The sequence below is a fragment of the Fusarium pseudograminearum genome, chromosome 1, assembly GCF_000303195.2.
Source record: "Fusarium pseudograminearum CS3096 chromosome 1, whole genome shotgun sequence".
In the NCBI taxonomy this organism is placed as follows: Eukaryota; Fungi; Ascomycota; class Sordariomycetes; order Hypocreales; family Nectriaceae; genus Fusarium; species Fusarium pseudograminearum.
In genome coordinates, this window is record NC_031951.1 from 8,876,901 (window position 1) to 8,903,014 (window position 26,114).

Genomic DNA, 26,114 nt, shown 5'->3' on the forward strand with positions numbered 1-26,114 from the left:
GAAAGCTATGTTATGATATCAAGGATAGGATGGCGTTTTATGTTTGGCTCAAGACTATTGACTAGTCTAGTTTTGTTTATTCCACGGTGTATTTAGAGGTCTCTCGTTTGGTCTAGTAGCGTTGTATATCATATTTTGTACAAAACTGAGTTCAAGAATCAGGACAATTGGCCGCTGAACACATAAGAGACGAAATTAGTAGGTCAGTCTATACTGCATAGATGCTACTCTTTGGGCTGTTTATTGTTATAACCCAAAACTTTCCATGTTACTCAACACGTTCCAAAGAACCAGCTTGTGCTATAACTACACCTTCCGGGTTCCTAGGCGACTGACAAGAATCTTCTTTCAGTATACCCAACCTCCCAGTGCTAAAGCACCCCTTTCCTCTGAAGCTATACCCCCATTACTTCGACAAATCCCAAAGACCCTTTTCGGAAACTTGACCAACTCACAAATCCCCTCAAGGTCTGTACAATATCTTTCCAGATAAATGCAAATCGCCTGCCCCTCCACCAACGAACGTCTCTGCATCCACCACGAACTGTGTACCGCTGCCTTGGTATACCACCACGCCAGCAGAACCATGGCCCTGGGATCCTTTTCCTCCAGCAGCTTTCGAAAGCGCGGATCCAGCTGTGTCAGAAAGCTGAGGAACCGTATCACTGTGTTATCAGTTATCTCGCGAGGGAGGAGTTGCGCGAGAAGAGATGCAGCGGTGTGATAAGGGTTAGTTGAAGCTGATGATGAAGCGTCGAGGTTGAACACGCTGTAGAATGTACCGGGGAGGACATCGGGAGGAATTTCTTTCGTTCCATCAGGCATAGACGTTTTCTCTGCGAGTAGTTCATGGAAGATACTCTCTTGCCGGGTCGGATCAGCTAGGTTCCATACGACTTTCTTCCCATCGCTCATCTTCAACCAATCCAGGTCCAGCGGATCAGATTCTTTGAGGGGCCAGACATTATCGACACTCTGGACGTCGAGAAGAGCGAAGGAAGCAGCCCCGAGGAGTGCCCCAGCCGTCCAGAGGGAGTCGCGCTCGGAGCTAGGAAGCGTTGAAGGGTCCTGGACCAAACTGGCGGTTGCTAGACGGCGGTGGAAGAGCGCTGTAGCTTGGTACCAGTGGAACGCGAGGGGTGTGCGGTGAGATGCTATTGAGTTGGGGTTGAGATGTTCGTCGTGGAGATAGGCGAGGGCGATGAAGATATGCATAAGAAAAGGATGCTGGCATGTATCAGTGATGTACTTTATTCACTTGATATAGCATCCCACCTTTAATCCCAGCATGAATGCCCCCTCACTATAAACTCTCCTCGATTTCTTGGTACCAACTGAGAAAACGGTTCTTTTCCGAAACCTCTCCAGTGCCTTGAGAGCAAAGTCATCAAGAACAATTTCGCCCATACCCCCCTTGACAGGTTTCACGACAGGGACACTGAAGCCAGGATTGATGGGCCCAAGAGATCTATCTATGACGGAGAAGACCGGACCTGCGTTGAAGTGGGCGAGTTGGAAAGATGATGCCGATGTTTCTGTGAAGGAACAAACAAAACCCGAGGTTTTGCATCGTTTGCAAGAGGGTTTAGATTCATCGCACTGAGATGAGTTGAGTCAGTGGGTGTCAATTTGGGTGGCATGAGATACATGACTTTTTGATAAAGCTGTGTGTAAGTTCCCTGCCTACCTTTACGCTCCTAAGTTTGCAGTTCTTGCACCCAAGACGAGACTTCTTATGAGCCTTCCGCTGTCTAATTGGCACCTCATTGCCTTCATTTCCCCCTTCTTTAGCAGCCATGATTATTCCTGTGTCGAGAGTGTCACGTCAAGCTATACTCGCCGGATTGTCCGGAAAGGGCATCCCGTATCTGGAAGAGGTAAAGTGACAGACTCCGAGGCTTTAGGATGATGCGATGCGGATCGCTGAATCGGTAGAGTTCAGCCAACTCGGACTGCCACGATGATGACAAGAGATACTTACCGCTCGGTTAGCACATCGATTTAACTAGTGCTTACGTCCACGGATTTCGTGTCGTCACCAAGATAGGTAGTAGTTTGTACGGTAAGACCCTGCACTCCTTGTCTGGAACCTGATTTGATCATGGTCATAATGTTTCACTCAAATGCACGCGGACCAAGTTGAGTTATACCCATGACGGGTGGCATGTATTGTAGTGCTAAGAAAACGATGTGGTATCGATACGTGAGTATGCGTTCTTCCAGCGCATGATTTATGTCTCCCAAAATCAAGGTATATCCTCCCTTCCTCCTTCCATATGGAATCCAAGTAAACGACCTGCTTTGCCATCCTTTCCCTCTTTGTAAACGCCTGGCCATCATTGAGAAATCGAATAGCAAATTATAACGCCGTCAAGACCTTGTCCATTGCAGCCATGCCAGATGCAGCCCATATGCTTGATTGTACAACCTTTTGACAAATGAAAATAGAGAAATAGACGTAAACATCGTAATCAGCGTAGACGTCGATATGCGCTGACAAGCTCGCATGTGAGCATGTCTTAATGTGTGGTATAGTATATCCAGTTATAGCCAAACACAGACAGGCAGTGCTCTTCACACTGCACGTCCAGCTCGGCTACGGAGAGCATTCATGTCCAGTTGAATGCTGGGCCTGGCAATTTCCAAGCTTCGACTCGGCATCCTCCGGCCACCAGGAGTTCGGGGGTTGGCGACGTTAACACGTCCAGTTCTGTCCAGAATCCTTGGGGGTGAGTCATCGGGATCCGACTCTGAGTCATCTTGGCCCTCATAACCAGCATCGGCCAGTCGTGCAAAGTAGTCGGCCATACCGTCTACACTTGGAGTTCCGACCACGACATCGTACTGTGGCGGGGGTGTCATGACAGGCTCAGGTGCGTCATGGACGAGTTCGGCAGCAGGAGGTGGGGCGATATCGTCTTCAAATGCAGGAGGATTGAAGCTAGGAACTCGAAGGAGATGAATTGGCCGGGGCTCCTGTTGCCCACTGACAGCGTTGGCCAAATGGGCAGCCTGGGGTGGCGCGGGGAGGTTGTCGGTGCTGTTAGGGTTGACGCCAGGCAGTGTGCCCTCCGATGAGCTGGGAGAAGCGTCGGTAGGGACGGTAAAGGCATCGGGGCATCCGCAAGAAGACTGGAATGTGGCCCCATTGCAGTTTGCGCCCGAGTAAGCAGGAAGGTTGGTGTTGGCGTGGGTAGCACGACAGTTGAGCACGGTGAAAGGTGAATCAATACTGATCTCGAAGTGCCGGCGCTTTGTACCACTGGGGTCATCAGGATCAATTCGGCTAATTCGCATAACGACCTGGGAAATGTTAGTTGCTGTTTCACACCAATTACTTGAGAGGTCGTACCTTGATCCAGTGGAACACATTAACGTTCTTCCAGCTGCAGTCAGGGTTGAGTCGTAGCTCCTTGTTCTTGGCCATCATCTCGCAGGTCGGGATTTGCACATTGGCTTCGATTTCTGTCGAACCCCAGATGGTCTCGAGCCCCAAGTCCAAGTCACCGAGAAGGTTGGCAGATGGCTCGGGAAGTGGCTCAGCGGTGGTTTGACGCCTGGCAGCTTCCTGTGTTCGTCTTCGGGCAGCCGCCTCACGAGCCTGTCGTCGCTGTTCAGGGTCGAGTTCTCCACCACGGAGGGTTCGGATATCGGATGAAGAGTAGGACGAATCAAGGGGCTTGCCAGCAGACTTCTCAAGGAGAAGGATCTTGCGACCTGGATCCTTGCGGGTTACACGCTTATCGTTTGTCCAGTACTCGATGGATTCTGTTACATAGACCTTGAGTTTGTGTACCTGAACCTTGGCAAGTGGTGTAAGCTTAAAGGCGATGGGAATCTTGCTACCAATGGGGAAGCTCTTGCCCGAGATGACAATGTCATAGTGCAGTTGGTCTTCCCACTGACGGCTAATTGAGATTGGCTCTGTCATTTCGAGAGACAATTGGTCGGGCACGCGAACGATAGAAACCTCCTTGGTACCGTGCAGATTAGGCTTAAACGCGCCAGCTCGGTCAACGGTCGCTTGCAATTCCCACTTGACGGATCCATACTGTAGCTTGGTTGTTTCCAGCTGGTGATGATCGATGGGTAGTTCAAAGGTATAATCATAGGTACCGGGGTAAAAGACCCTGTAACCCTTGGCTTGTGTAGCCGAGGCGATTGGGCTGTCGCCCTTTTGGAAACTTCGCGACTGGACACTCTGGAGAGACAAACGCTTCATCTCTTTGGCAGAAAGGCTATTTTGTTGCGGGGTCAGAGAGGATGATGCATTGGGTCGAACAAGATTCGTAGAGCTGCCATTGGGAGAGCCACTCTTGAGACGGTAAGTGCACTGGTTGCCATAGTCGGATTCCCAGCCATCATTCATGGCATTGAAGAAAGTCAGTACTTGAGTGCGCAGACTCTCCTCCTCGAACACTTCTTGCTTGAGGGGAGGAATGCCTTCAGGCCACTCTGTACGGGCGCGACCAAGAAGTTTGAGTTGAACAGCCTTGATTTTTACATTTTTTGTAACGCGCAATTGAAGCTTGCCACGCAATAAAGCAGTGCCACTCTGGCCTTCACGGTGTCCATGACCATCATGGTCGAAACCTGAGAGGAAAATGTTTTGCTCAGCTAGTAGAATTGAGCAAGACACGCCACTGCCGGAAGCGACGGGCTTGGGAAGCTCTGAGACTGAAGTGACAGCAGATTTTGATGAACGGGCAGACATAAAGCTGTTTCGGTTTGAGTTGGAGAGAGGAAGCGAGGGATGTGAAGTTCGTGCAGTCGCCATATTCGCGGCTGGTTGAGAGGAATTGCTATTGCAGTTGGAGTTGCAATCGGCAGGATTGGAGCTGATCAAAGGCGTTGTAGCGGGTGTAGCGACAAAACCTAATGTAGAATCAGGCGCAGTAGTACTGGAACCGGAGTCAGGGCGTGAAATTATGTCGTCATAAGCTGGCGGGGATGCGGATGGACCTGCCCCAGTAAATCTAGATCTCGAGCCAACCGCGGAAGGCGCCTCGCAGGCCAAGTCCGATTCCAACGAGCAAGCCTGGCCAATTGGCTGGGGTGTATTGGTGTTGGCAGTCGCGCCTTGCCCAGTTGAGCGGTCAGTATTGGATAGCGCTTCGGCAGCTGTAGGACCCGAAATAGATTCAGGTTCAGTGTTGCTCAAAGTAAAAGAGCTCAGGAACTTGTCCCTGCGGCGAGTTGCTGGACGAGATCTCGTATTTCTTTTGTTGTTGGTGGTGTCAGTTCCCGAGTGAGAAGGCTGCAGTGAAGGTGCAGGTCGAGGCTCGTCAACGAGCGTAGGACTGTGAGGTCTGCTTCTGTTTTGGCTTTCTGGTCGCAGCTCTTTAGGAACGTAGCCAGACGGGTAGCTAACGATGTGGATTGCTTGCGGGCGAGATCTTCGGGGACCGATTAACGGAGCAGGAAACCGTCCAGAAACGGACTTTTTCTTTGTAAGACGAGGACGGTAGTAAATGTTGTCGTGAGTAGGAACCCAAGCGGGACGACGGTCTTGTTCTGTTGCCATGACGGTTAACGGCTGCGGAAGATGACGAGGCCAATAAAGCCAAGAGAAAGGAAGCGCGAGTGTGGTCCAGCCGTGAGAGCGAGTATTAATTTAGAATGCAACGTTGGGAAAAAAACACGGAGTGGGTGTGCAGGATATGATGTAAGTCATAAAACGTGCAGTGCGTGCTGGAATGCTCTCAAAACAAACAGCAGCAATGAAGAACGGAGGGAAGTGAGGAGGGTGATGGGGTTGGTTATAGACGAGAGATCTTTTCGAGGTTGACTTGACCGCGTGAGCGTGACTGGAGTGACTGACCGACCCCAGGGTAAAGAAAAGGCGTTATATTGGATACCCAAGGGAGTAGAATAGATGGGAAGGGAGGGGCTAGCAGCAAAAAAAAAAGCATGGACGAGTAAATGCAAACGAGACGGTGTGTTGCAGTGCCGCGGCGGTGATGTCCTGGGTCAATGTTTGGGTATGGGTCTTAGGTCTAGGCACAGGACAGAACAACAGCAGTGCTCATCAATTCCTTAATGGATTATGCGCTGGCACCCATTACATTCATCCTTTCTGGAGATGAGATGGAGAAGGCTTCTAAAACAAACAAGCAAGCACAAGCACCAAGCCGGGTCCTTGAGCTAGCAAGGGTCATTCCTTGTTCGCTTTGGCAGCCGGTTTGGTTAGGCGTAGTGAAAACGCAGTGGGGGAAGTAGGTAACTTGGTGGAGAAACAGGGCAGCGTGGATTATAGACCCGGGGTCAAAGGACAGGGGTTTGTTTTGTTTTCTTTCTTATTGCGAATTATGAATGGATAGAGAGTGAGTGATATGATATGCATATTTGAATAGCGGTGATGGTGGTGGAGGAGGAGGAGGAGGAATGGTGGAGCGATGGACAGACAATGAAGGGATCTTGATCAAGAAACAATGTCGTCGTCGTCGTCGTCTTCTTCTTCTTCTTCAACTCCAAGAACAAGGAAAGTAAACACTCCCAAACTGAATGCGAATATTCAAGCCAAACCGAGAGAGAGAGAGAGAGACAAAAAGAGTAATAGAAAAAATACGTACCTTTTCGATACTAAAACATGGAAATCCGAAACATCAGATTCAAGGGATTCGCTTATGGCTAGTGTCAGCCAACCAACTGTAGCCTCTGACGCGACGAAAAGGCCGTGAGCGAGATGAAGAGTTGAGATTGAGGCCCCAGCAACCCTTGTCGATTTAATCGGTCGCTCTCCCGTTGTTTTTCGTTTGATTGATCAATGGGTTTCTTTCTCAGCTCCAAGAACGATAAAACACTGCAGGCGGTTGGAGCGGATGCGAATAATAAGTAACAATGAGAGGCAGAAAATGTTAGGTTAGGTATCAACGTTTGAGTACCTTGTCCAGGGCAGTTCAGGTTCAGTCCAATTAAGCACGGTTCACTTGTCCGAGGCTGGTGGGCTGAATTTTGAGACCGGCCAAAGCGAGACTGAACACGGTCGGTGACAGACGATAATAATTACCCAGGCAAGGCTGGGTAGGGTTGGGCTGGGCTGGTAAAGGTCTAGTTTAACCCAGTCTGCAATAGGACGACGGCGTATATCTTGTTTGATGGAGAGGGAAATGAAGGCGAGGTTGAGGAGGAAACGGACGGGAACAGAAAAGAGAGAGAAAAACCAGGAATCCAAGTAGTAAATCAAGTTAATACAAGAGAAGAAGAGATCAGGTATGCAACGTCAGAGTCAAAGTTGGAGTCAGAGTCAGAGTCAGACAAAGAAGACGCCGTCCATGTACCAAGAATGAAAAGAAAAAAAAAACTAAGGTGACCTAAACGGGCCAGTATTCGTCCCAGACAAGGTTTGTTGTAGCGCTCTAGCAGATTTCTGGTGCTGCTGATGATGATGCTGTCATAGAGAGAGAAGTAGGAATGAAGAACAGGGAATATCAAGAGTCTTTCTCTGCGTGGGATGTCTTGGAGTAAATGTATCTGCCCACTCACTGGCTTACTCTCCGAGGAAACGACAGAGAAGAGCCAGAATACGCCCCGAGGTTTCCTATCCGTCACTCCCGATCATCATCTTCATTCATCACTAAAGAGTGAACCCAAAGACCCCGGAGGCTGCGGAGGAAGACCCCATACGATTACAGGGCTCGCTTCTTTCGGTGACGCGGCTCGACCAACCAGATGCAGTAAAGTCTGCTGTTCAGCTTCAGTGCATTAAGGGTCCTCGTCTTGACTACTAACTTGTTATACGTAATCAGCCAAGGTTACAGAGGATGGCCATCTGATCAAGATGTTATTTCGCATCAAACCCCAAAGTTACACCCAAGTAGCCAAGCAAATATGTGAGAGAGTCAAAATCTCAAAGAGTCCATCCACCGCTAGGGAATGACGAAAGACAAGTGCATTTAATTTACTCGGCTATCTATTTCGCTTCTATTTTACTTTGTTCTATATTTATGCACTCGCCTTTACGCCGGATTTGTGGATAACGGTAGTGAAACCCACTCACAAAAAAGACATGATACAATAAAAAAGTCCGATCTTCAGAACGCGATGATGATATCCCAAGGAAGTGTTCATCGTCATGACAAAACTTTTATCACATTCATAAAATAAAATAAAAACACAGAGGGCAAAAAAAAGACTCATTTTGAGTTGCTTTTTCCAGGGTATTCCCTCATGCCCAGGATCATGATTATGCATCCTGTGTTTTTCGTGATGATCACTGGATCTGGACAAGCACAACAACTGCAAGTGGAAATAGGTGGACTATGTGGAGTGATGATGGACACACAGGGTCTGGCCTTTTTTGCTTTTCTTTTTAGGTTGTTAAAGATGCCCAAGTAGCCAGGTTGACCCATGATTATCTTGCTATTACACACTCATACAAGTCAGACCTTGGCTTGGATGAGTTTTTTGTGCCAATGCAAACTTGCTTATATCCATTGCATTCCCGAATACTCGATCACATCTAGCCCATCTCCATAAAAGGAAATCTATTCATGTCCAAGCCATTAACTACTTGCATCAACCCGTCAGCCCACTCTCGTCCGCGCTCGTTTCAGCGCTCAAATAGATAGACTCAGCTTCAGCATTAACTAGTCAGCTTCAGCCTGTTAGTTGTTCTCGTTTCATGTCAAATTTTAAAAGTGCCTGGCTTCTAACTTATATCCCCCTGTCGTTATTAGAAGAAGAAAAAGAGCCCCTGCTTGGCCCCATAAGGCTCGTGCTTTGTCATGGTGAGGCAGGCAGATATAATCCTGGTAATTTGAGAACTAAATCGACAATCCCTTACGGTTTAAGGCTTGGTACAAGTCATTGGTTGTAACGGTTCCTACCTCTAGATGTTAGTAGGTTCTGCCAACTAATCGCTCCTCATCGTCAACTGTAAAGGAAAGCTTGGATACGAGATGAAAAAGTAAACATCAACAACACCACATCTGTCACTTCAGCTGTCCCAAGTCTGTAAGCATATCCCCTGTAGAAATCAACACAAAGGGCCTTGTTTAATACCCATGCACTCACTCACTCCGTGATTCCTTTGCTTGCGAGTAAAAAATAGAAGGCTGGCAGAAGGAAAATGAGCTTCTAGCGTTGGTCCGCGCTCATCTCGTTATTATGTATTCATCGGACAAGGCCGCGAATTTCATTTGAACCCATCCAGCCTTAATTACTCCGACAGGGGTCTCTGGTTACCTTTGTCGACAGGGGTCCAACATGATCAGCACTCATGTGAGGTCATTCTCTTTGAACCGTTTTTCTGTTATCCTCATTTTAAGGTTTGGACTCTCCCAGTTTACATCCTGACTCAGTCGTATCTGAACAAGAAATCTCAAGAGAAGAAGCATAGATCTTCACTTATAATCAAGGTTTTCTCGATCTACAAGAAGAATCTGCAACAGTTTGAGATTCCCAGATTCCGGGTTGCAATGGATGACCAGGCCAACTGCCGGGGTATGGACCAAACCCAATTGAGGCTATCCATGTTGACTCAGCAAGTGAAGTGAAGATCTCATGTCTTACATCTTACCATCATCACATGTCACGCCTCGAAATCTGGGCCTCGAATGTTAATTTGATACCTCTTGGTTGCAGTAGGCACTTGCTGTACCGAGTAACCGACTTAACCGTCTCAACCGACCGATACAAAGCCGTAATATTCCCGACTCCGAGTTATCCCCAAATCTTCAACTGATTCGATGCCCTGAGTGACCAAGTGCTGTGTAACTATTGGCTCGCTAGCTGTTTATACTCTCATGAAGTCATGTCACGCTGATCAGTCACCCTGGCCGGCTTGTCTACCCTCCGACTCAATATCAGCGAGTACTGTAGTCGATCATTGTTGCATGTACCAGTCAAATCGACCCCATGATTTGCAAGCTTCTTGAAGAGTTTTCTTTTGGAGATGGCGGTATCAAACACAGCAAGTGATATACAGAACCACCAGTGCTCTGAGCTACGACATGAATCAGTCCTCTACATGACTATTGCGTATGACTCCCTATGCCTACTCTATAATACCGCAAAACGCGGGGAACTCAGATACCAATTGCGGTCAGCGTCGATTAAGCGTGGTGCCCAGCGCCAAGAAGGGTTCTTGGTTGCATCCCCTCGCCTCGGAATTGCCAAGACGAACTACTCAACATGTCAGGCTTCTTTACTGTCTGCAAAGCATTGTAACCTCGAGATTAGTGGGAATCGTAGCGTTGAAGTCTTACTCAAGCTTTCGTTATGTTGATTCGAGTAACATACCAGGCCCCATGACCTCAATGGAATTACAATACCACAACATCGAGAGCTTAGTTTGGATAATAGTCATGAGTTTAATATTATGCAGTGTGTGGTGTTGGCTCAGGTCCACGTACTGAAATGGTGGCTCAGCACTATCGCCAAGACGATTTACCAAATACACCTCCAGCACAATGGGCTGTGTTTCTTGAAATTTCAATGACCAAGGCTGTGATTGAAAGTTCCATCAGCATCGCCACATCTCTATTCATCATTTGTTGTGGAATTTACCATCTGACGTGTACAAAAAGATTGTCATCGTAGGACGCTTACCCTGTACCTTCTACCAAACTTGTTCCTCCGTTGTTGTATTCGCTTTGTCTAATAACTTAAGCACATTCATTGATAATTTTAATTACTTCTATGAACTATAAATTTTAGATATTCGTAAAAAGATCCCAGGATGTAAAAAATCTGGCCAATATTTGCCGCTGTTAACTTATGCAAATTACCACCCTTAGCGGGCTTATGAATTGCACTGCAGAACAATGAGGAATTAAATACCTCAGCTATATCGTAAGTTCTTATGACCAATCGGCCTTCTGGTGCATCCGTAATACGTCTTGAAATCATACTGCTTTGGCAATGAAGCCTTTCGCCGCCGGCGGGCACAGCAGTGAAGTCTCGTACCTAGGCCTCAAGAGTTGTGTAAACACCAAGTATATTGGAACAGCACAAAGCATTGTCTGAGGAAGGGAAAAGTCTATCCACCCAGTGTTTAACTTCAAAGCCTGAAAAACATATATTGGCGGTTACTCAGTTACAGACACTATGGTACAGCATGGTGTGGTGGAATCAAGGTCTCACGGCAAACGGCCAGTGCCTAATGTATCACTACTGTGAAAACAGTTAAACTAGAAACAAAAAGATATACAAAAGAAGACGGAAGAATCTCATCACGATGCCCCCCGATTTACCTAGCGGCATTCGTCAACTGCCTGAGATATCCCAACCTCCTCTCAATAGCCTCAGCAGTGTCCATTGCCTGCGGCCCATCTACGCTATCGGGGCCCTGACGAAAGTCCATAAGAACTACCATAGTCAATATCATTCAAGCAACTAAAGCCAAGGCATACGTACGGGTTTCAACGTCGATGTTGAAGGAGGACAGCTCTGTCTTGATTCTCATAAGTAAAGATTTGTCGTCGAAACTGTCCTCGAAAGTGCCAGGTCTGCTACCAACTCCAGAGAGCCTAGCCCAATCATCGAATCTGAACTCAAGAGATCGTACCATGGAACTCTTTGGCCATCCTATCATGTCTCGTCGTCTTTCTGCTTCGCGGATAAGGTCGTTGAAGCTTGCGCGGACCTGGTCTACTATTTTGGCGGCACTGTCACCAGCATCTCTTACCCTTGATGATGACATATTTAGCAGTTGTTGGTGTTGTAAAGAGTATACTATAAGCTGCGATGGGAGTGTGTGTTTACCTTCTTGATATTATGGGAGGCAACGAGAGGTTATATATACCCAAGAGGTACGTTTGATTCACGGTTAATAGAACGCGGGGTAAACACTCACAATTGTCGAGCTCATCACGTATTATGAGACTTGATTATGTATCAACCTGATTCCTGCTACCTCTGCTTGATTCATGTCCCAAGACACTAGTGGTTCATGCCTGGTCAATGTGAACATAAGAAGAGTGATTTCGGATGAGAAGGGTAAGTTTATAGTGAATGGCATGCTGAAGCTGTTCATCCTGATCCTTCCGCCGAAACTGTGTATCGTTTCTTGATGCTGAATTCGAACATATGTGTACGGTCAATACTCAGAGCCTCACTTGTGATTTTATAGAAAGTCTCTGAACATGCTTGAATTGGAACTCAGGAGTAGCTAAGGTTTATTTATCCCTTCCAAGATACGGTCGAGACCGCTACAGGCCAGTATTTACTACTATAAAAGGTTTCTCCAAGGAAATCTCAGGGCAATTTTAGGTCATGGTCTCTAGTTCAATGTACTGTATTTCTACTGACCGACTTCAGCCTATCTACGTTGACCCCTGGTCTCATCTCTCCAGTTCAAGCCATAGCTCCTTTGGAAGATGCCCCAAAAAGCGTATCAACTCATTGACCACACTTTCGACCCTGCCAAATACCACTTTTGCCTCACCCTGATAACTTTCTCCTTTATATAGCTTCTGGACTACACTCGAAGTTAGCACTCAAAGTTCCCCTCTGATCCTGGCAACAACCCAACTTACGACCCTCTAGATCTTCGACCAAATGCCCAAGCTGTGATTGTAACGTAGATCTGGTATAGTCATGTTTTCGAAACTTGTAATCGAGTGACAAAGTAGAAGATATACTACGATTTGCTCCGTATGTTATACCCCACTGGTTAAGTTCCTGGCGAACATCCCGGATATCTTGTTCTGAAGGAAAGTCTTTTAAGTTGTATGCCGGGTCCTTTGTTTCGCGGATAAGTGTGTCCAAGTAGACAATGCATTTTGAGAAGAGTGTAACAATATCAGGAGAATCTGTGTCGCGGGTCATGGTTATTGAGTTTTGTAGAGTTGATGGTTTCAAGGTCAGGTAGCAGAGCCTGCCCGATCTTGAGACCGGGTACTTTTATATAGACATGAGAAGTGAAGTGATGCTGTCACGATGCTTGAGGCTATTCTCATTCACTTGTAGATTGGGCAAGAAAACTTTCCTTATCGTGTTACCGTTCTTGTGCGACCCTGTCACTGGAATTGCTGGTAGACTTGAGGCCCTCTCGGTATAGTGAATCACCCACGATAGTTGACCGAAGGTAGTAAACATGTTAGTGAGGGATGAAACGAGCAGCCCTGGTGTGATTGAGAAGTGATACGGGTTTGCCTTGAATATATGATAGACATGGTAAAGACTTGTTGACTTCAACTTCAACCTCATGCATACTCTTTCAATGATGCTGTACCCAAAACTATTGTCTGTCAAATGACCAATACGGCCATCCTACTAATCACCAATGGCACATTCCATAGGTACATGTTCTTATCTTATGAAAAACATGTCGTATCCCTGACAAGAGAAAAGTCCCATAACCAATGACTCAACGTGTCCCCGCAACGCCACTTAACTCGCCAAAGCTCTCATAATAATTGCCCGATTGGATTATCGCTTGTTTATGATACCTGGGCAATAACTATCGCTTCGTTCACAACCCACTCGCTGTCTCCCTGTCTTCCAACCATCCATCGGTCTCTGCTTCCGGTCCGGTAAAGGAGGAGTCGGTCAGTCATAGGGCGCAGGTTCGAGACGCTAGAATCTGCGACGCTGGAGTCTAGAACCAGACCTTTTTGCAATAATGTTTTTATTTGATTGGTTAAAACTACCTTGATCAGTTTCTGCTAGACTGGAGAAGATGAAAAAAGGGTTTGATGGAAAAGGTGGGCGCGGGAATACTCCCGGTCGATACATGTATATATATATTGGACTCAACACCATGGTATTACTATTATACGACTCTACATTTTGTGTCGTAATTCAATATTATAACCATGATCAACTCAATACCTCAAGACGAAAATGTGCAGAGAAATAGCGCCCAGGAGAATGCCAATTGGGCTGCTTTCGGACTCGATCCGATAACAGCTACCATGTCCAGCATCAACCCAGACGCCGAAGCACAAACACAAACAGAACAAGAGACGACAGGTCAAGATGTCGAAAAATCACTCGCCGCATGGATTTGCGTCCTGGGAGCGTTTCTCACTTTGATACCTACATTTGGTAATAATTGCAATCGCCACAAAATGACAGACACTTACAACTCCTCTCAGGTTTCATGAACTCGCTCGGAACAGTGCAGACATATCTTAGTATGAATCAACTTCACGACTACAGCGAAGGCGAGGTCGGATGGATCAGTGGCATGTTTCTCTTCCTCTCCCTGATCCTCAACGTCCAAGTCGGCCCCATGGTTGATGTCCACGGACCCAATGTGATCGGCCCGGTGGGAGCAGTCTTATATGTCGCCATGTTTCTCCTCATGGCTGAATGTCGCAACTACTGGCACTTTATGCTCTGTCTAGGAGTTTTTGGGAGTTTCGGTGCTGCCATGACAATGGTTGTTGCTATAGCCATCGTGGGTAAACTCTTTGTCCGCAGTCGCGGTTTGGCTATGGGCATTACACTTGCAGGATCATCCACAGGCGCCGTTATATTTCCCATAATTCTTCGATCTACATATCCCAACCTTGGTTGGCAGTGGTCAATGCGGATCATGGCCTTTATATCAGCTGGTCTGCTAGTTCCCAGCATGATCTGCTTCATTCCTTTCAACAACATCTACAAAAAGTCGACGGGAGGAGGACAAGCAAGTCCTAAGAGCTCGACACTCAACTTTACAGCCTTCCAGTCTCCTGCGTTTTGTTTTGTCACGGGCGGTATCTTCATGTTCGAGTTTGTCATTTTTAGTATATCGGGTCTTTTGCCGTCTATCGCTACGCGCATCGGCTTCACTCCCGAGAATGGCTACACTTTGCTTGCTATCGTAGGTGCAGCCTCTACATTCGGCAGAATCATTCCGGGAATCATTGGTGATAAGTATGGCCACTTCAATATTCTTCTTGTTACGGTTGTCTTCACCATTATCTTCATGGGCACTTTGCTAGTTCCCTTTGGCACAAGATCGGCTACTGCTCTATATGCTTGGTCTGCGCTTTGGGGTTTTGGGTCAGGCTCATTTCTCTCCATCACGCCTGGTAAGTGTTGACTTATTATCCCTTATTCTCGGCAGTACAACTTACACAGACCAGTATGTATGGGTAAAACTTGCGAGGCGAAGGACTATGGACGATACTACGGTAAAAACTGGCCCCCAGCATAGCCAAAGGGAAGTCAGCTAACCATTATCATAGGCATGATGAACTTTGTCACTGCTTTCGCGCTACTCATCGCTCTACCCAGCAGTGGTGCCATGCTTGAGAACATGGGCCCTCAAGCTCTAGCTGGCCTGTTCACTGCCTTGACGGCTGTTGGAGGAGCTTGTAATTTCGCTGCTCGCGCTCTCCTTATTGGGGAATGGCTATCTCCTAAAACTGTTATATAGTGTTGGTGAAAGGCATTTGTATAGTCATCTAGAAGAATCAACAGTGTGTCGAGCGATACTACTTGTGGGTATATAATATACAAGAGTTTGGGCTATGAGATTGATGAATAGCGATACCTCATACAGAGCATAATGGGTCTACGCGTGCACGATGAAATTGCGAGATTTTGTTTAAACAATAGCATAAGTTTAATTACATATGAGAGTATCTTGATGCTCCGACCTTAAAGTGATCAAGTCCTGTGCTCCTGACTAACCTTCCTCAAAGCAAACCCCATCTCGACTATCCTCACCATAATCGAATTTGTCAAAGGAATCTCCCTCTCACCCATGCGCTGTAGTCGAGCCTCTTCCTCCGTCGCCCACACATAGTCCTGATGCTCCTTCGGATCCAATTTCACGTCCGTCGAAACAACATCCACTTCGAAGCTAAACTTGCAAAAGAATCTCTTGCCGGTGCGGTTCGTAAACACGGCCCCAGGCTTCCCGTCCTGGTTATCAGGTATAACGCGGCGGATGTGCGTGGCTTCCAGGCCTGCTTCTTCCCAAAGCTCGCGCGCGCAGCCGTAAAGAACGCTCTCATCCTCATCGTCACATGCTCCTCCGGGAATCTCCCACTTATTGGGCATGCTGTCGTCTGGTGCACGCTGCAGGAGGAGAATGCGGTTGGAGGCGTCAAAGACGAGGGCTCCTGTTGCTAAAGAGTCCCACGTTTTGTTGTGCGTCTTGAGCCATTCGCGGTGGTTGACGTTCCATTCTGAGACAGTCTCGTCAAATGTGAATTTGAACTTTGGAGGAGCCATTTCTGTTGAGTTTTGTTCTGACATGGTGTTGGATTATTTTGTATGTGAAGTTCATAAGAACATGCTGTGAACAACGCTAACAGGCCACTTTTAACCCGCAACTGAACATTGTCTGCCTAAATTGCTATGCAGGCAACAAGAACCTCAGTTTCCGAGATTGTTCTTGTAATTCGTTATTGCACTGTTGTCATTTCGGATCTCTTTCCACACCATATACATCTGTTGATCCTTTTCACAATGGTCATTTTAAATATACTTTCCCACTTGTTTATACGCACTTCGTATTTATTCTAACATCTTAAGAGCCCTAGCCAGGGCTATGTATTGAGTACATAACAGATGACCAGCAACTTGTACATATGCGAAATATGGTGGTCAGACTTGTTGAGAGTTGACGTGTTCCTATTTACTTCACACCCCTCTCATAGACTTTGGCACGTTCCATATAACTTGCTTTTCAATAACGCTCTGTTAAAAGCTTCAATACTGATGGGGGCACTTGGCCAGAGTGTTTTGACAATCGGTAGTTCCCAACGTGCCCGTTCCATTGTCTGAATTTTCATGTACCGCTCGCGTTAAACGATATTGCGTTCGTGATCAAGCCAGGGAGAGGCTTATGATAAGCTTGAAATGCCGCCGTCCCGACATCAAATATTGATAAAGCAACCGCCAAACGCCCCGACGCTAAACATACACACACACCAGGCAATTGCAATCATGCCCAAAAGAAAAAGAGAGAGAAATAACGCAAATAAAAGGCGTCGACTTTTGTGTAGGATGTTCGTGTAGATCTTCGCAATGCGTTAAGCCACGCTCGCTATACGTAAATACTTCTCGGACATGAAGCAATAAGTGTCGTAGGATTACCACCCCAAACGTATCAATGATTATACTCGTGAGTCATGCTGAGGAACAATCGATCTCTCAGCACGAGTTCGCATGAAATTTGCGTGTGCCTCCAGGCATCGAGCCTTGAGCCGTGTCACTGGCCAAACTGCTGCCTTGTCTAGCATCATGGCAGTGATTCGAAGTAGCTTCGCAGCATAGCCACTGTAACCATCCATGTCCATGTTGGCTTCATGTCCGCTCAGCATGTTCATCTTGATCTCTGCAGAGGACAAGACTTCCTGGACTTTGCCAAGTAGCTTGACATCTTCCTCCTCCAAAAGCATGATGGCGTGCACATCTGTAAGATCGACTGTGTCCTTGCCGAGAATGCCAAGGTAGCAGCCAACCCGATCCTGTAGCGTGGCGATCCACTCTGCGAGAACCTGGGCGCAGTCAAAGGTGCAGAGCGCAGATTGAAGCGGAAGCTCCCTACTTGTAAAGTCGGCAAATGTAACACCGAGCTTGTCGGACATAGCGAGTGAATCTGCGGCATAAAAGGCAGCCTTTCGAAGATGCTTCTCCCGCCGAGAAGTGGCATGACCTGACAAGGAGGATCCTGGTTGGAGAGTAGGATGCTTGGCGTTTGAAAAATCCATTAATGACATTTGAGTCGCAGGAGATTCCACGAATCCGGAGCTGTTGGAGTTGTCTGAGGGCTCGGTGCTACCAGATTCAGAGTTTGAGATAGGCGATTGCTCCGCATGCTGAACAATCTCGTTGCCACGAGAGAGTTCTTCGGCCATTCCGTCCCAATCTCGTTGCCAAAACTTCTCCTTTGAGCGCCCAAGGTTCACGAAAAGTCGGATGTACGCCAAATCAAGCAGAGGAATCGCATCAGCTGACAAAGGACCCTGACCAAAAGGGTTTGGGCGCTCAACACTGTGATGAGGATTGTTTGCCCAAGCTGCCTGCCATGCCTTAAGAGCAGGTTCAATGTGTCTGTGCATCTTCTCCGTCTCCTCGTTTGTCCAGGACTTATTGTGGTGTCGCTGTCGTGTCTCCCAGATATAGTTGTGAAGCGCGTTAATGAGAATTAGCGAACCGAATGTGCTGGTGCGGAGCGGCGATGCCATGAGATCTCTACCATCCACTGAGGGATCAAATTGTCCGTTCGTAGAAAATTGATGCGGCTTGTCGTTGGCATGAAGGAGATCACCCAATGCATCGTGGAACGTCATTCTGTTGTGATCCGCAGCCTCTGCTCCACCTCGGGCATGGAACACAGCGCTCGATTCGGCCGAGAAGAACTCCTCATCGCAAGGAAGGTCCAGGAAGATTTCCGAGTTAGTTAGCGCCGGCGTGTGGTTGTAGGCGGAGACCAAGAGGCTGGAAAGTATAAAGACCGCGTATAGAGTTCGCTTCCTCTCTTCTCCCGACTTCCATCGCAGCCACTCCGTCTGATCGGCCTCCATGTTCGGGTTCCAGTTCCCGTCTTCGGTCATCTGAACGTCGTGGCTGTCAGAGGCGTTGGGACGACCGGGCCGAAGAAGATCAGCTGCTTGAGCGAGACTGACAAGAGCTGCGCAGTGAGTTGAAGCGATATCGCTGGCAGTCTTGTCGCCGCAGTTATGGCCATAGACCACGTTCAGAAGCATCGCCTGAACAAGCCACACTGGAGTGTGGACACCTCCATCGTTGCTGTGGTCAGTCGGAGTACTTCGACGAATATCAGCCTTTCGAACGTCGGCTTTTCGCCGTTCCTCAAGATAGAAGAAAATCATTTTCTTGGCCATTTCGAACAGCTCTCGGGATACGGTAACTTCCATCTCGTAGAGCGCGCCGATGGCGGCCATGGACAAAATAAGGCAACCACTACCACCTACACCTGGGCGACTATTGGAAAGAGGCATATCGAAGGACAATGTTGGAAGATGCAGGAAAGGCAAGTGAGGGTGGAAATAAGCTAGATAGGCACCGACATATCGCTGGAGGTCCTGAGTACTGGGCAAATTGGCTGCTTGAGGAGGGGCAGTCTGTGAAAGAGGAGATTGAGGTGAGCCTTGAGAAGTAAAGGAATATTTACGACCCCCAAAGGGCAGGCACTGGGACAGGATGTTCACTATGGCATGCCGGGTGGCATCTGTAATGGTGGTCACGGGCGAAGCGCCGTGGTTGCCGCCATTTAGGGAGGATGGCGTCTCTGGGCCGGCGTTGAAGCCAAGAGTCTGGTTAATGTTCTGCGTGCTGAGCCCCGTCACAACAGAGGGACTCAGCGAGCTCAACGAGGGTGGAGGCGTAGAGAAGTAAGGGTCATTGATCTTTTGAGTAGCTGGCTGAGGTGATAACGGTGCTCCGTTGAGGAGATCCGGAAAAACTGAACCATTCAGATCCATCGCAAAAGGGTTCGTTGGCATCTGCGGAGGTGCCATCACAGGCTGTTGCCACATGGCACTCGTCCCAGCCGGCGCGGGATGATTCGACCCATCCAACATAACATCGCTAATCCCACTCTGACTCGTCGTGCTGATTGCGGACGGACTAGATCCGTCAATCACATTTTCGTTCGCGAATGACATCTGGTGTTCAAACCCAGTCAACCAGTCAATGCTATCGTCGAAGCTTTGATTCGTGTGCATTCCATCGATTCCATTTCCGAAAGGCGACGCCTGTTCCAAGTTCATCGCCTGTGGTGAATCGCTGTAATGGAGGTTGTTGGGGTTGACTGTCGTTCCACCAAAGAGCATGTTCTCAAACTCGAACTCGGTGCTGAAGGCAGACAATGAGGGCGCTGTCCTGAGAGGGTTAACAAAGTCCATGCTATTGAAAGCTCCTGCATCAAGCTTAGGGATGCCGGGTTGCATAGACCGCTGGCCCATAGCATTGGACATGCCACCAAAGAAATGATCCATGTTGTGGATTGGCAAACCGACAAGACTTGGATGTCTGCTGTGAGTGTGGCCGTGAGGGATGCCACGAGCCACAGACGGATTGGCAGAGTTCATCTGCAAAGCCGAAACGTCAATGTGGCTGATGGTATTGGCTCGCGGACGCATTGTGTTTGATGCGGCATTTGAAGCTGGTGCAACAGCGGCGGCGGCGGCAGCTGCTACATTACCAGCGACGCTGTTCTTTCGAGCACGGCTCTGGCCAGGAGCGACGCCGGTTGTGGACTCACGACGATTACGAGGGCGGGATGCTGGCGTCGAGCTCTGGTGCAGCTTTTGCTGATGACGCAGCAACAAGTCACGGCGAGCAAAGCATCTTGAACACTCGGGGCACTCAAAAGGCTTCTCCTTTGTGTGGGAGCGCTCGTGTCGCTTGAGATGTTCCAATCGAGCGAATGAACGAGTGCAGGTACCGCAGACGTGAGGACGGGGCTTGTCTGTCTTTGGGGGAGGGAAATTGGGTGTCTTTGTGTTGACAGTGATGGTTGAGGCTATAAATGTCAGCATGTAAAATCGGGAGGTTTGGTCGACAACGGCGCGCAGGTCGAGTCGAACTCAGAAGTACGAGGGGCAGCGCCGGCGAAGGCGGGATAGCTCACCAGAGTCGTCGGTGGTGGAGGGTGCAGCGCCGGCGGCGGCGTTTGTCGGAGCTGGAGCGGACATGGCGAGGTTGGGACGCGAGACTCTAACGCCGGAGTCGTTAATAACCATCGCAGGTCGGATCGATCAAATTCGCATTCGCGAGGGTCAAAAAAGTGAGGTTTTCGCTGTCGTGCTCACAACGGCTCGTCGTGGGGCACGAAATTGGGTGACTGAGAAGCAACGATAGAATGGCGGGGAGTCTTGTGGCGGGCGGCGGGCGCGGTTCGTCACTTTTGGTGGGGGGAGGGGAGGTAGATAGATAGTATGCGTGTAAACGTAACGAGGCGATCAGAGTAGAAGGAAAACGTATTCTTTAAGCGACAATATCATGCTCCTATGTAGGTATGTATAGAGAGAAGTGTTGTATTGACGAGGAAGAATAGTATGAAGCAATTCAGATTCAGAGATCGTCGTTGAGAAAAAAGGTAAGTGAAGCAGCAGCAACTGCTTGGAGAAAGTGAGAGAGAAAGAGAGTTTGAGGCAGTGGTGGCAGGTGCAGCAGAAGGAGGAAGGTAAGGTAGGTTAGGTTAGGTTGGTGCCGAATAGAACGGACGGGGGACCCAGGCAAGCAAGGATGGTAAGGGAAGCCGCTGGAGAGCACGGTGCGTGGCACTGTACGGCCGAATTTCAATGGCAACCTGCCTGGCTTGGGGACTTTGGGGGTGTGGCTCCAGCTGCCGTTTCGTTTTCCTGGGGCGCATCAAGTTCCCGTACAGAGTAGTTTTCTCAGAGTAAAGAAAGAAAGGCAAGGTACTAAGATGAAAGGATCAAGCTGGCAAAGGATAGCAGGTAAGGATGGGTACTTCCTTGTTCCTTTTCATAGCTGCGGTTATCGGCTGTCATTAATAAGGACTTGAGAATTGACACGGAAGCTGTAATTAAGCCGCGATTGATGAGGTTGGGTAGAAGCAGGCTGTAAAATGTGGTTGTTTGTTCTTTGTGTTATTCGCTGTAGCATCTCTACAGCAGCAGTGCCTCGGTCCACATTCGTCATTTTCAACTTGATCAATCAATCAGTTCAAATTCAATTCGGGTTCGTTGCCCCCGAAGGTTGTCGTCAGTTGCCTCACCTGCGTCATCTCATCAAGTCATCAAAAAGCATGTTATGTTTTCTGGCCTGGTCTGGCCTGTCCTGTCCTGGTTTGAGGCTCACGGCTCACAGATCACTCCCTCCCTCTCCCAATCATGGATGTGTGGATACTCTTGGAGCGGTCGGGAGTACGACGTTACTTTTGGATCCTTAACCCTTCGTGCGTCTTAAGTTGGGCTTGTAGTGGTGGGATGGATCACACCTAGACCGGAGAAGCCTGGCAATGGATACCCTTGATTAACAAAAAGGCCGATCTATCCTAGCAGTCCAGCAACTTCTGCCGCAGAAGCCAAAATGCTTCTGGGAGCGAGCCTGGACAACAAATACGGCACAGCAACTCGGTTTGTGATTACATCACGCGGTAAATGCACATACAGGACTTTCCGAGGCATGGCTGAATTAAAAAGTTAGTTTCCTGTGATTATCATGATTTACAGGGGGCTTCTCGGTGTCAGATATTACAGGGCCATTTGGAGAGGCTATCACGGTTAACTATCGGCTTGGCCAACAACACCTTGGTCCTAGTCAACTGCGCTCATCATTGTGGTACGAGCATATCCGTCTAGAACTCCAAATCTCTCTTCTTTGTGTATCGTCATCAAAGAGCCCATTGGGCAAGAGCCCCAGTAGACGCTCCGCGCAACCGCCTTTTGCCACGGCATTTGACGCTCCAACATTTATAGGACAGTACAGTACAGTACAAGTGCGTTCCCTCGGCCGATGGCTGGACTGGACTGGACTGGACTGCGTTGCGTTGCGTGCGGGCTGAAGTCGAACTGACCGAGTACGCACACACTGTGCAAGCTCCTGGCTGTAGGAACTGCGAATTAGGCGCCTCGAAATAACTACTGGGGTGGGATGAATGACGATGCAATTGCGGCGTCCCGAGCTGCAGAACAACACCTGCATGTAACCTTTGGAGACAATTCATCCATGGAATACGCAGTGCAGGACAGGGCAGAACAGAACGGAACAGAGCAGTGCGGTAACTAGAGCAGAATGTAGGTGGAAGCTCAAGGGAGAAAGGACCCTTGAACGGCCTCTCGGGCTGTTTCTGAAGTCTAAGATACGAGTGGTCGAGGCTTAGATCGCTTGGACATTAGCTGCTAGCTTAGGTAGACGTAGACGTAGCTTAGCTTGGCGTCCAGCATGGATGTTTAGTTTAGCCTCTTGAGCACGCACGGCCTAGGTAACTTTGATTTCAGACCACAAAAAACGCAATCAATATCTATCATGGAAGAACCGTTTCCGGTCGATTGGACTCTTCGTATCTTTCTCGTTTTACCCAAGCGCTTAATTCTGCTCCAACATGACGATACACTAGGACTAGACCCAGAAACAACAGTGTAGGATCGGCTCATACAGCTATGGAGTAGTTTAGTCGCTCGCCGGTCTGCAGATATCCCAATCGGGAACCCTTTCTACCAGGCCATCATCCATCGACAGATGCCCACAGGGTCTGCATCAAAAGATAGGGAGTGGCGCGCAATTATACAACTGAATCACTCAAATATGGAGCTTCCACTTCCCGTACAGCACAGTATGTGTATGTCGTTAACAGCTTAACGAAGGGATGACGTGCAGCTGTTCCATGTCAATATCAAGCGCCCGCTACAGTCTCGTTCTCTAGAGCAAGAGCATGCATCACTCTAGATCTGTCTGTCTGCGGCAATTATTAACCCGAGACTGAGTTATGTCTGAGAATGATGGCATGGCGTGTACGTGACGCTTCAGATCAGTACGTAGACAGTCACAGACGATGGAATGATCGCCCAGCGGCTCTGCTCATTCGACCCTTGTCTTCGCTTTTCCTACCCGACTTTACTTTTGGAGCCAGGACTAGTCAACTAGAGCTTCTTTGGCCAAGTTAAGAGACTATCTAATTCTATCGCTACGTAACGTACCTGTATGATTCAATCTTGCAGTACAATTTCTTATTTTATGTAGGTGGTTATTCGACTCGACTTCGGTAATAATCTCGGAACGTGAATTGCTGACCTGTACTGTACCCGCACGATAACACCAGGTTGGAAGATATTTGGCCATAATCAGTCGATCAATTGCCTCTGGGTGAGAAACTGCCAGCTGATTGCCTCAAGTCGTCGTACTGAGCGGGTCCATCCCATTTGATTTGTCCTCATTTTTAGCGTCGATAGGGTCGTGGGTTGGCTTTGCTTGGTAGATTGGACTTGGACTTTGGTTTGGGCTCTACTGGGCTTGCTTGGGCTTGGACCTGCCACTGTGCGGATGTATATTTCGCTCACGGCTCGGCCAACATGGGCATAGTGTGCCTAGCATAATAGCGACATGGCATGTGATGCACTGTATTACAGATTAAGAGTGAGACTGACTGTTGGTTTGGATCGGCCTGTTATTAGATGAGGTGCTGATGAGGTACTGTGTTGTCCAGAAACAGAGAGATTGAGTAATGAGAATTGGAAGTAAGCAGCTAATCTCAGAGGCAGACAGACATCCTGCTATGAGAGCAAGGGGAAATTTCGCATCTATCAGAACCAATTGTAGATCCAACGTGCGTTTCACCTAGCTCGAGAGGGTGTTCGCGGCCAAGCCCTAGCCAGGCTCTATCAGATAACCACTGCAAGGACCCTTCTCGTTGATGATTGTCAGTTGTACGGAACTTTCTTTGTGGAAACCAGGCGGTGACAGTTCAACCTTGTTCGGTTCAGCCTCATGAGGGTTCTTCATTCCGTCGAGAACAATTCATTTGCCACCTTCTAGCTGGATTCCGGGTTCGGACCAGATTAGATCAGAAACCAGGAAGCCTGCAGCGCAGTACAACACAATGCCGTACTCGTCTTTGTGCAACTTGCCAACCAATGATTTGGTCATACATTCGTACATACCGCAAAAAGAGATGTATTGATTACCACCAAGAGGAAGTTGCCGTGATCCACGAACCCACTATCTAGTCTGTTTCATAAAAAGCCCATCACAGCAATGCAATTCTCCCATCACAGTATCATTCGTTCTTTACATTGGACGGGAGGAATATTAGTAATGTTCCAGACCTAGAAAATGGCCCCAGTCTGAGTTGAGTTGGATTCAGATCAGAATCAGAATCAGAATGAATCGTCAATGGAAACCAAGTGAAGGGACCGTGCGCAAACCCTTGATCTCTACTGTCTCTGGTCTGTTCAGTTCCATGTCTCGTTAGGGCATGGGGCCGCACGTTGTTGTGTCACACATGGACAAGGTCCCTCAGTCCTAGTCTGAGTCTCGTCAGTATCGATATTTATCGCCAGTTTCAACAAATCACCCAACAGTTTGTCATACAGAGTTGATCCTGAACCTCGTCTGACCTGATCGGACGACTCGATTTGTTCCCGGTGTTTTTACTCTCCTTCAAATTGTCGCGGGAGAACTTACCTACAATCGTCTAGGCACTTGGTCTATTTGTCTCATCAGATAGAGTGAGCGCCGGAACGAACCAATACTCGACGCTTGCCAAAACTACGCCCCCGATCCACCTGCACGCAAGCCAAAGGGACCAGAAAAGCAGCGAATCCAGTTGCAGCGTCATTTCAGGGGTCGAGTTGTACTGTAGCCAGGGTCATGGCCAACATCCATATCCATACATACCTTGGGAGTGATGAATGAGGCTACTCTACTTTATCAACCGGACTCTATCTAATGGCTAACAATGAATTAGTGCTCGCTTGGTCCATCAATCTTTACTGATAACTGGCCTTGTATCCGCTGCCGTCGACGGAACCTCGATCGGCTGCAAACTATCCGAGTTTTGTACTAACTATACTTTGCTGTTATTTGCTCACCGCCAGATTGACTGACTGGCTGACCTGACTGGCACTGACACTGACACTGGCACTGACAGATGAAATTGATGAACATCAAACGCCCGTCGCCGCGGCTGTCTGTGGCCGCGAATTGCTCGCCCTGAGTGGACATGGTTTTGGTACAATAATGCTAGCATGGACAGGGCACGGCATCGCATCGCATGGCATTCTTTCTCATGCGAGCACGAATGGGGTTTCAATTGCATAGAGCCCTTGATCCCTGTCCAACACACCACGAGCCATGCCATGCCATATTCGTTACTACTGCAGTCACAGGACCTTCTTGCCACGCCGAACACAAGGAAATGGGTGACCCTGTCTGTCCCTTGTTCGTTCCATGTTGAACGGCATGGCACATAGTCTCAAGTCATCTTTACTCCAATTGATCAGCTAGTTCACCGAGAATCCAGGAACACGACCATCAAACGCGACGGGCTTCGGGGACATGTATGTCCGTAAGCACGACTGATTCTTTTGGAGGGTACAGTGTACTGTAGAGAGGCACAGTAATCGAGGTGCGGTATCTGTAAATCATGCAGTTTATCAGAAACTGTTTCTCAATCTCTGGTTCACCTGAAATCAATCAATGCCGATTCAAAGAGACCGACATGTCTTTGAAGAATACGGAATTTCATCAGTCCTGACATTGGTACAGGATTTTTTTTTTTTTTTTTTTTT

General features: G+C 48.2%; 8 protein-coding genes across 8 annotated transcripts, besides 4 other annotated features; 2 read left to right on the forward strand and 6 right to left on the reverse strand.

Annotated features, from left to right (window-relative positions):
* Window positions 1-348: 348 nt before the first annotated feature.
* Window positions 349-1,798, reverse strand: FPSE_11109 (uncharacterized protein; the record flags this gene model as incomplete). The annotated part of the gene is made up of 3 exons (XM_009264226.1): window positions 349-1,227; window positions 1,276-1,599; window positions 1,688-1,798. 3 exons carry the CDS (start codon window positions 1,796-1,798, stop codon window positions 349-351), a joined length of 1,314 nt encoding a protein of 437 aa, XP_009262501.1.
* Window positions 1,799-2,574: 776 nt separating this feature from the next.
* FPSE_11110 (uncharacterized protein) lies at window positions 2,575-5,524 on the reverse strand (the record flags this gene model as incomplete). Its single annotated transcript, XM_009264227.1, has 2 exons — window positions 2,575-3,303; window positions 3,353-5,524. 2 exons carry the CDS (start codon window positions 5,522-5,524, stop codon window positions 2,575-2,577), a joined length of 2,901 nt encoding a protein of 966 aa, XP_009262502.1.
* A 5,667-nt stretch (window positions 5,525-11,191) lies between these two features.
* Window positions 11,192-11,644, reverse strand: FPSE_11111 (uncharacterized protein; the record flags this gene model as incomplete). The annotated part of the gene is made up of 2 exons (XM_009264228.1): window positions 11,192-11,310; window positions 11,359-11,644. The coding sequence occupies 2 exons, from the start codon at window positions 11,642-11,644 to the stop codon at window positions 11,192-11,194; spliced, it is 405 nt and encodes a 134-aa protein (XP_009262503.1).
* A 640-nt stretch (window positions 11,645-12,284) lies between these two features.
* On the reverse strand, window positions 12,285-12,771 carry FPSE_11112 (uncharacterized protein; the record flags this gene model as incomplete). The annotated part of the gene is made up of 2 exons (XM_009264229.1): window positions 12,285-12,421; window positions 12,480-12,771. 2 exons carry the CDS (start codon window positions 12,769-12,771, stop codon window positions 12,285-12,287), a joined length of 429 nt encoding a protein of 142 aa, XP_009262504.1.
* Window positions 12,772-13,760: 989 nt separating this feature from the next.
* FPSE_11113 (uncharacterized protein) lies at window positions 13,761-15,313 on the forward strand (the record flags this gene model as incomplete). Its single annotated transcript, XM_009264230.1, has 4 exons — window positions 13,761-13,992; window positions 14,043-14,966; window positions 15,021-15,068; window positions 15,123-15,313. The coding sequence occupies 4 exons, from the start codon at window positions 13,761-13,763 to the stop codon at window positions 15,311-15,313; spliced, it is 1,395 nt and encodes a 464-aa protein (XP_009262505.1).
* A 233-nt stretch (window positions 15,314-15,546) lies between these two features.
* FPSE_11114 (uncharacterized protein) lies at window positions 15,547-16,140 on the reverse strand (the record flags this gene model as incomplete). The annotated part of the gene is made up of 1 exon (XM_009264231.1): window positions 15,547-16,140. The coding sequence occupies one exon, from the start codon at window positions 16,138-16,140 to the stop codon at window positions 15,547-15,549; it is 594 nt and encodes a 197-aa protein (XP_009262506.1).
* Window positions 16,141-17,003: 863 nt separating this feature from the next.
* FPSE_11115 (uncharacterized protein) lies at window positions 17,004-20,552 on the reverse strand (the record flags this gene model as incomplete). The annotated part of the gene is made up of 2 exons (XM_009264232.1): window positions 17,004-20,380; window positions 20,489-20,552. 2 exons carry the CDS (start codon window positions 20,550-20,552, stop codon window positions 17,004-17,006), a joined length of 3,441 nt encoding a protein of 1,146 aa, XP_009262507.1.
* A 1,363-nt stretch (window positions 20,553-21,915) lies between these two features.
* On the forward strand, window positions 21,916-22,390 carry FPSE_11116 (uncharacterized protein; the record flags this gene model as incomplete). Its single annotated transcript, XM_009264233.1, has 2 exons — window positions 21,916-22,027; window positions 22,059-22,390. 2 exons carry the CDS (start codon window positions 21,916-21,918, stop codon window positions 22,388-22,390), a joined length of 444 nt encoding a protein of 147 aa, XP_009262508.1.
* Window positions 22,346-22,368: a microsatellite.
* Window positions 22,391-22,569: 179 nt separating the features above from the next.
* Window positions 22,570-22,602: a microsatellite.
* A 2,808-nt stretch (window positions 22,603-25,410) lies between these two features.
* Window positions 25,411-25,475: a microsatellite.
* A 618-nt stretch (window positions 25,476-26,093) lies between these two features.
* Window positions 26,094-26,114: a repeat region.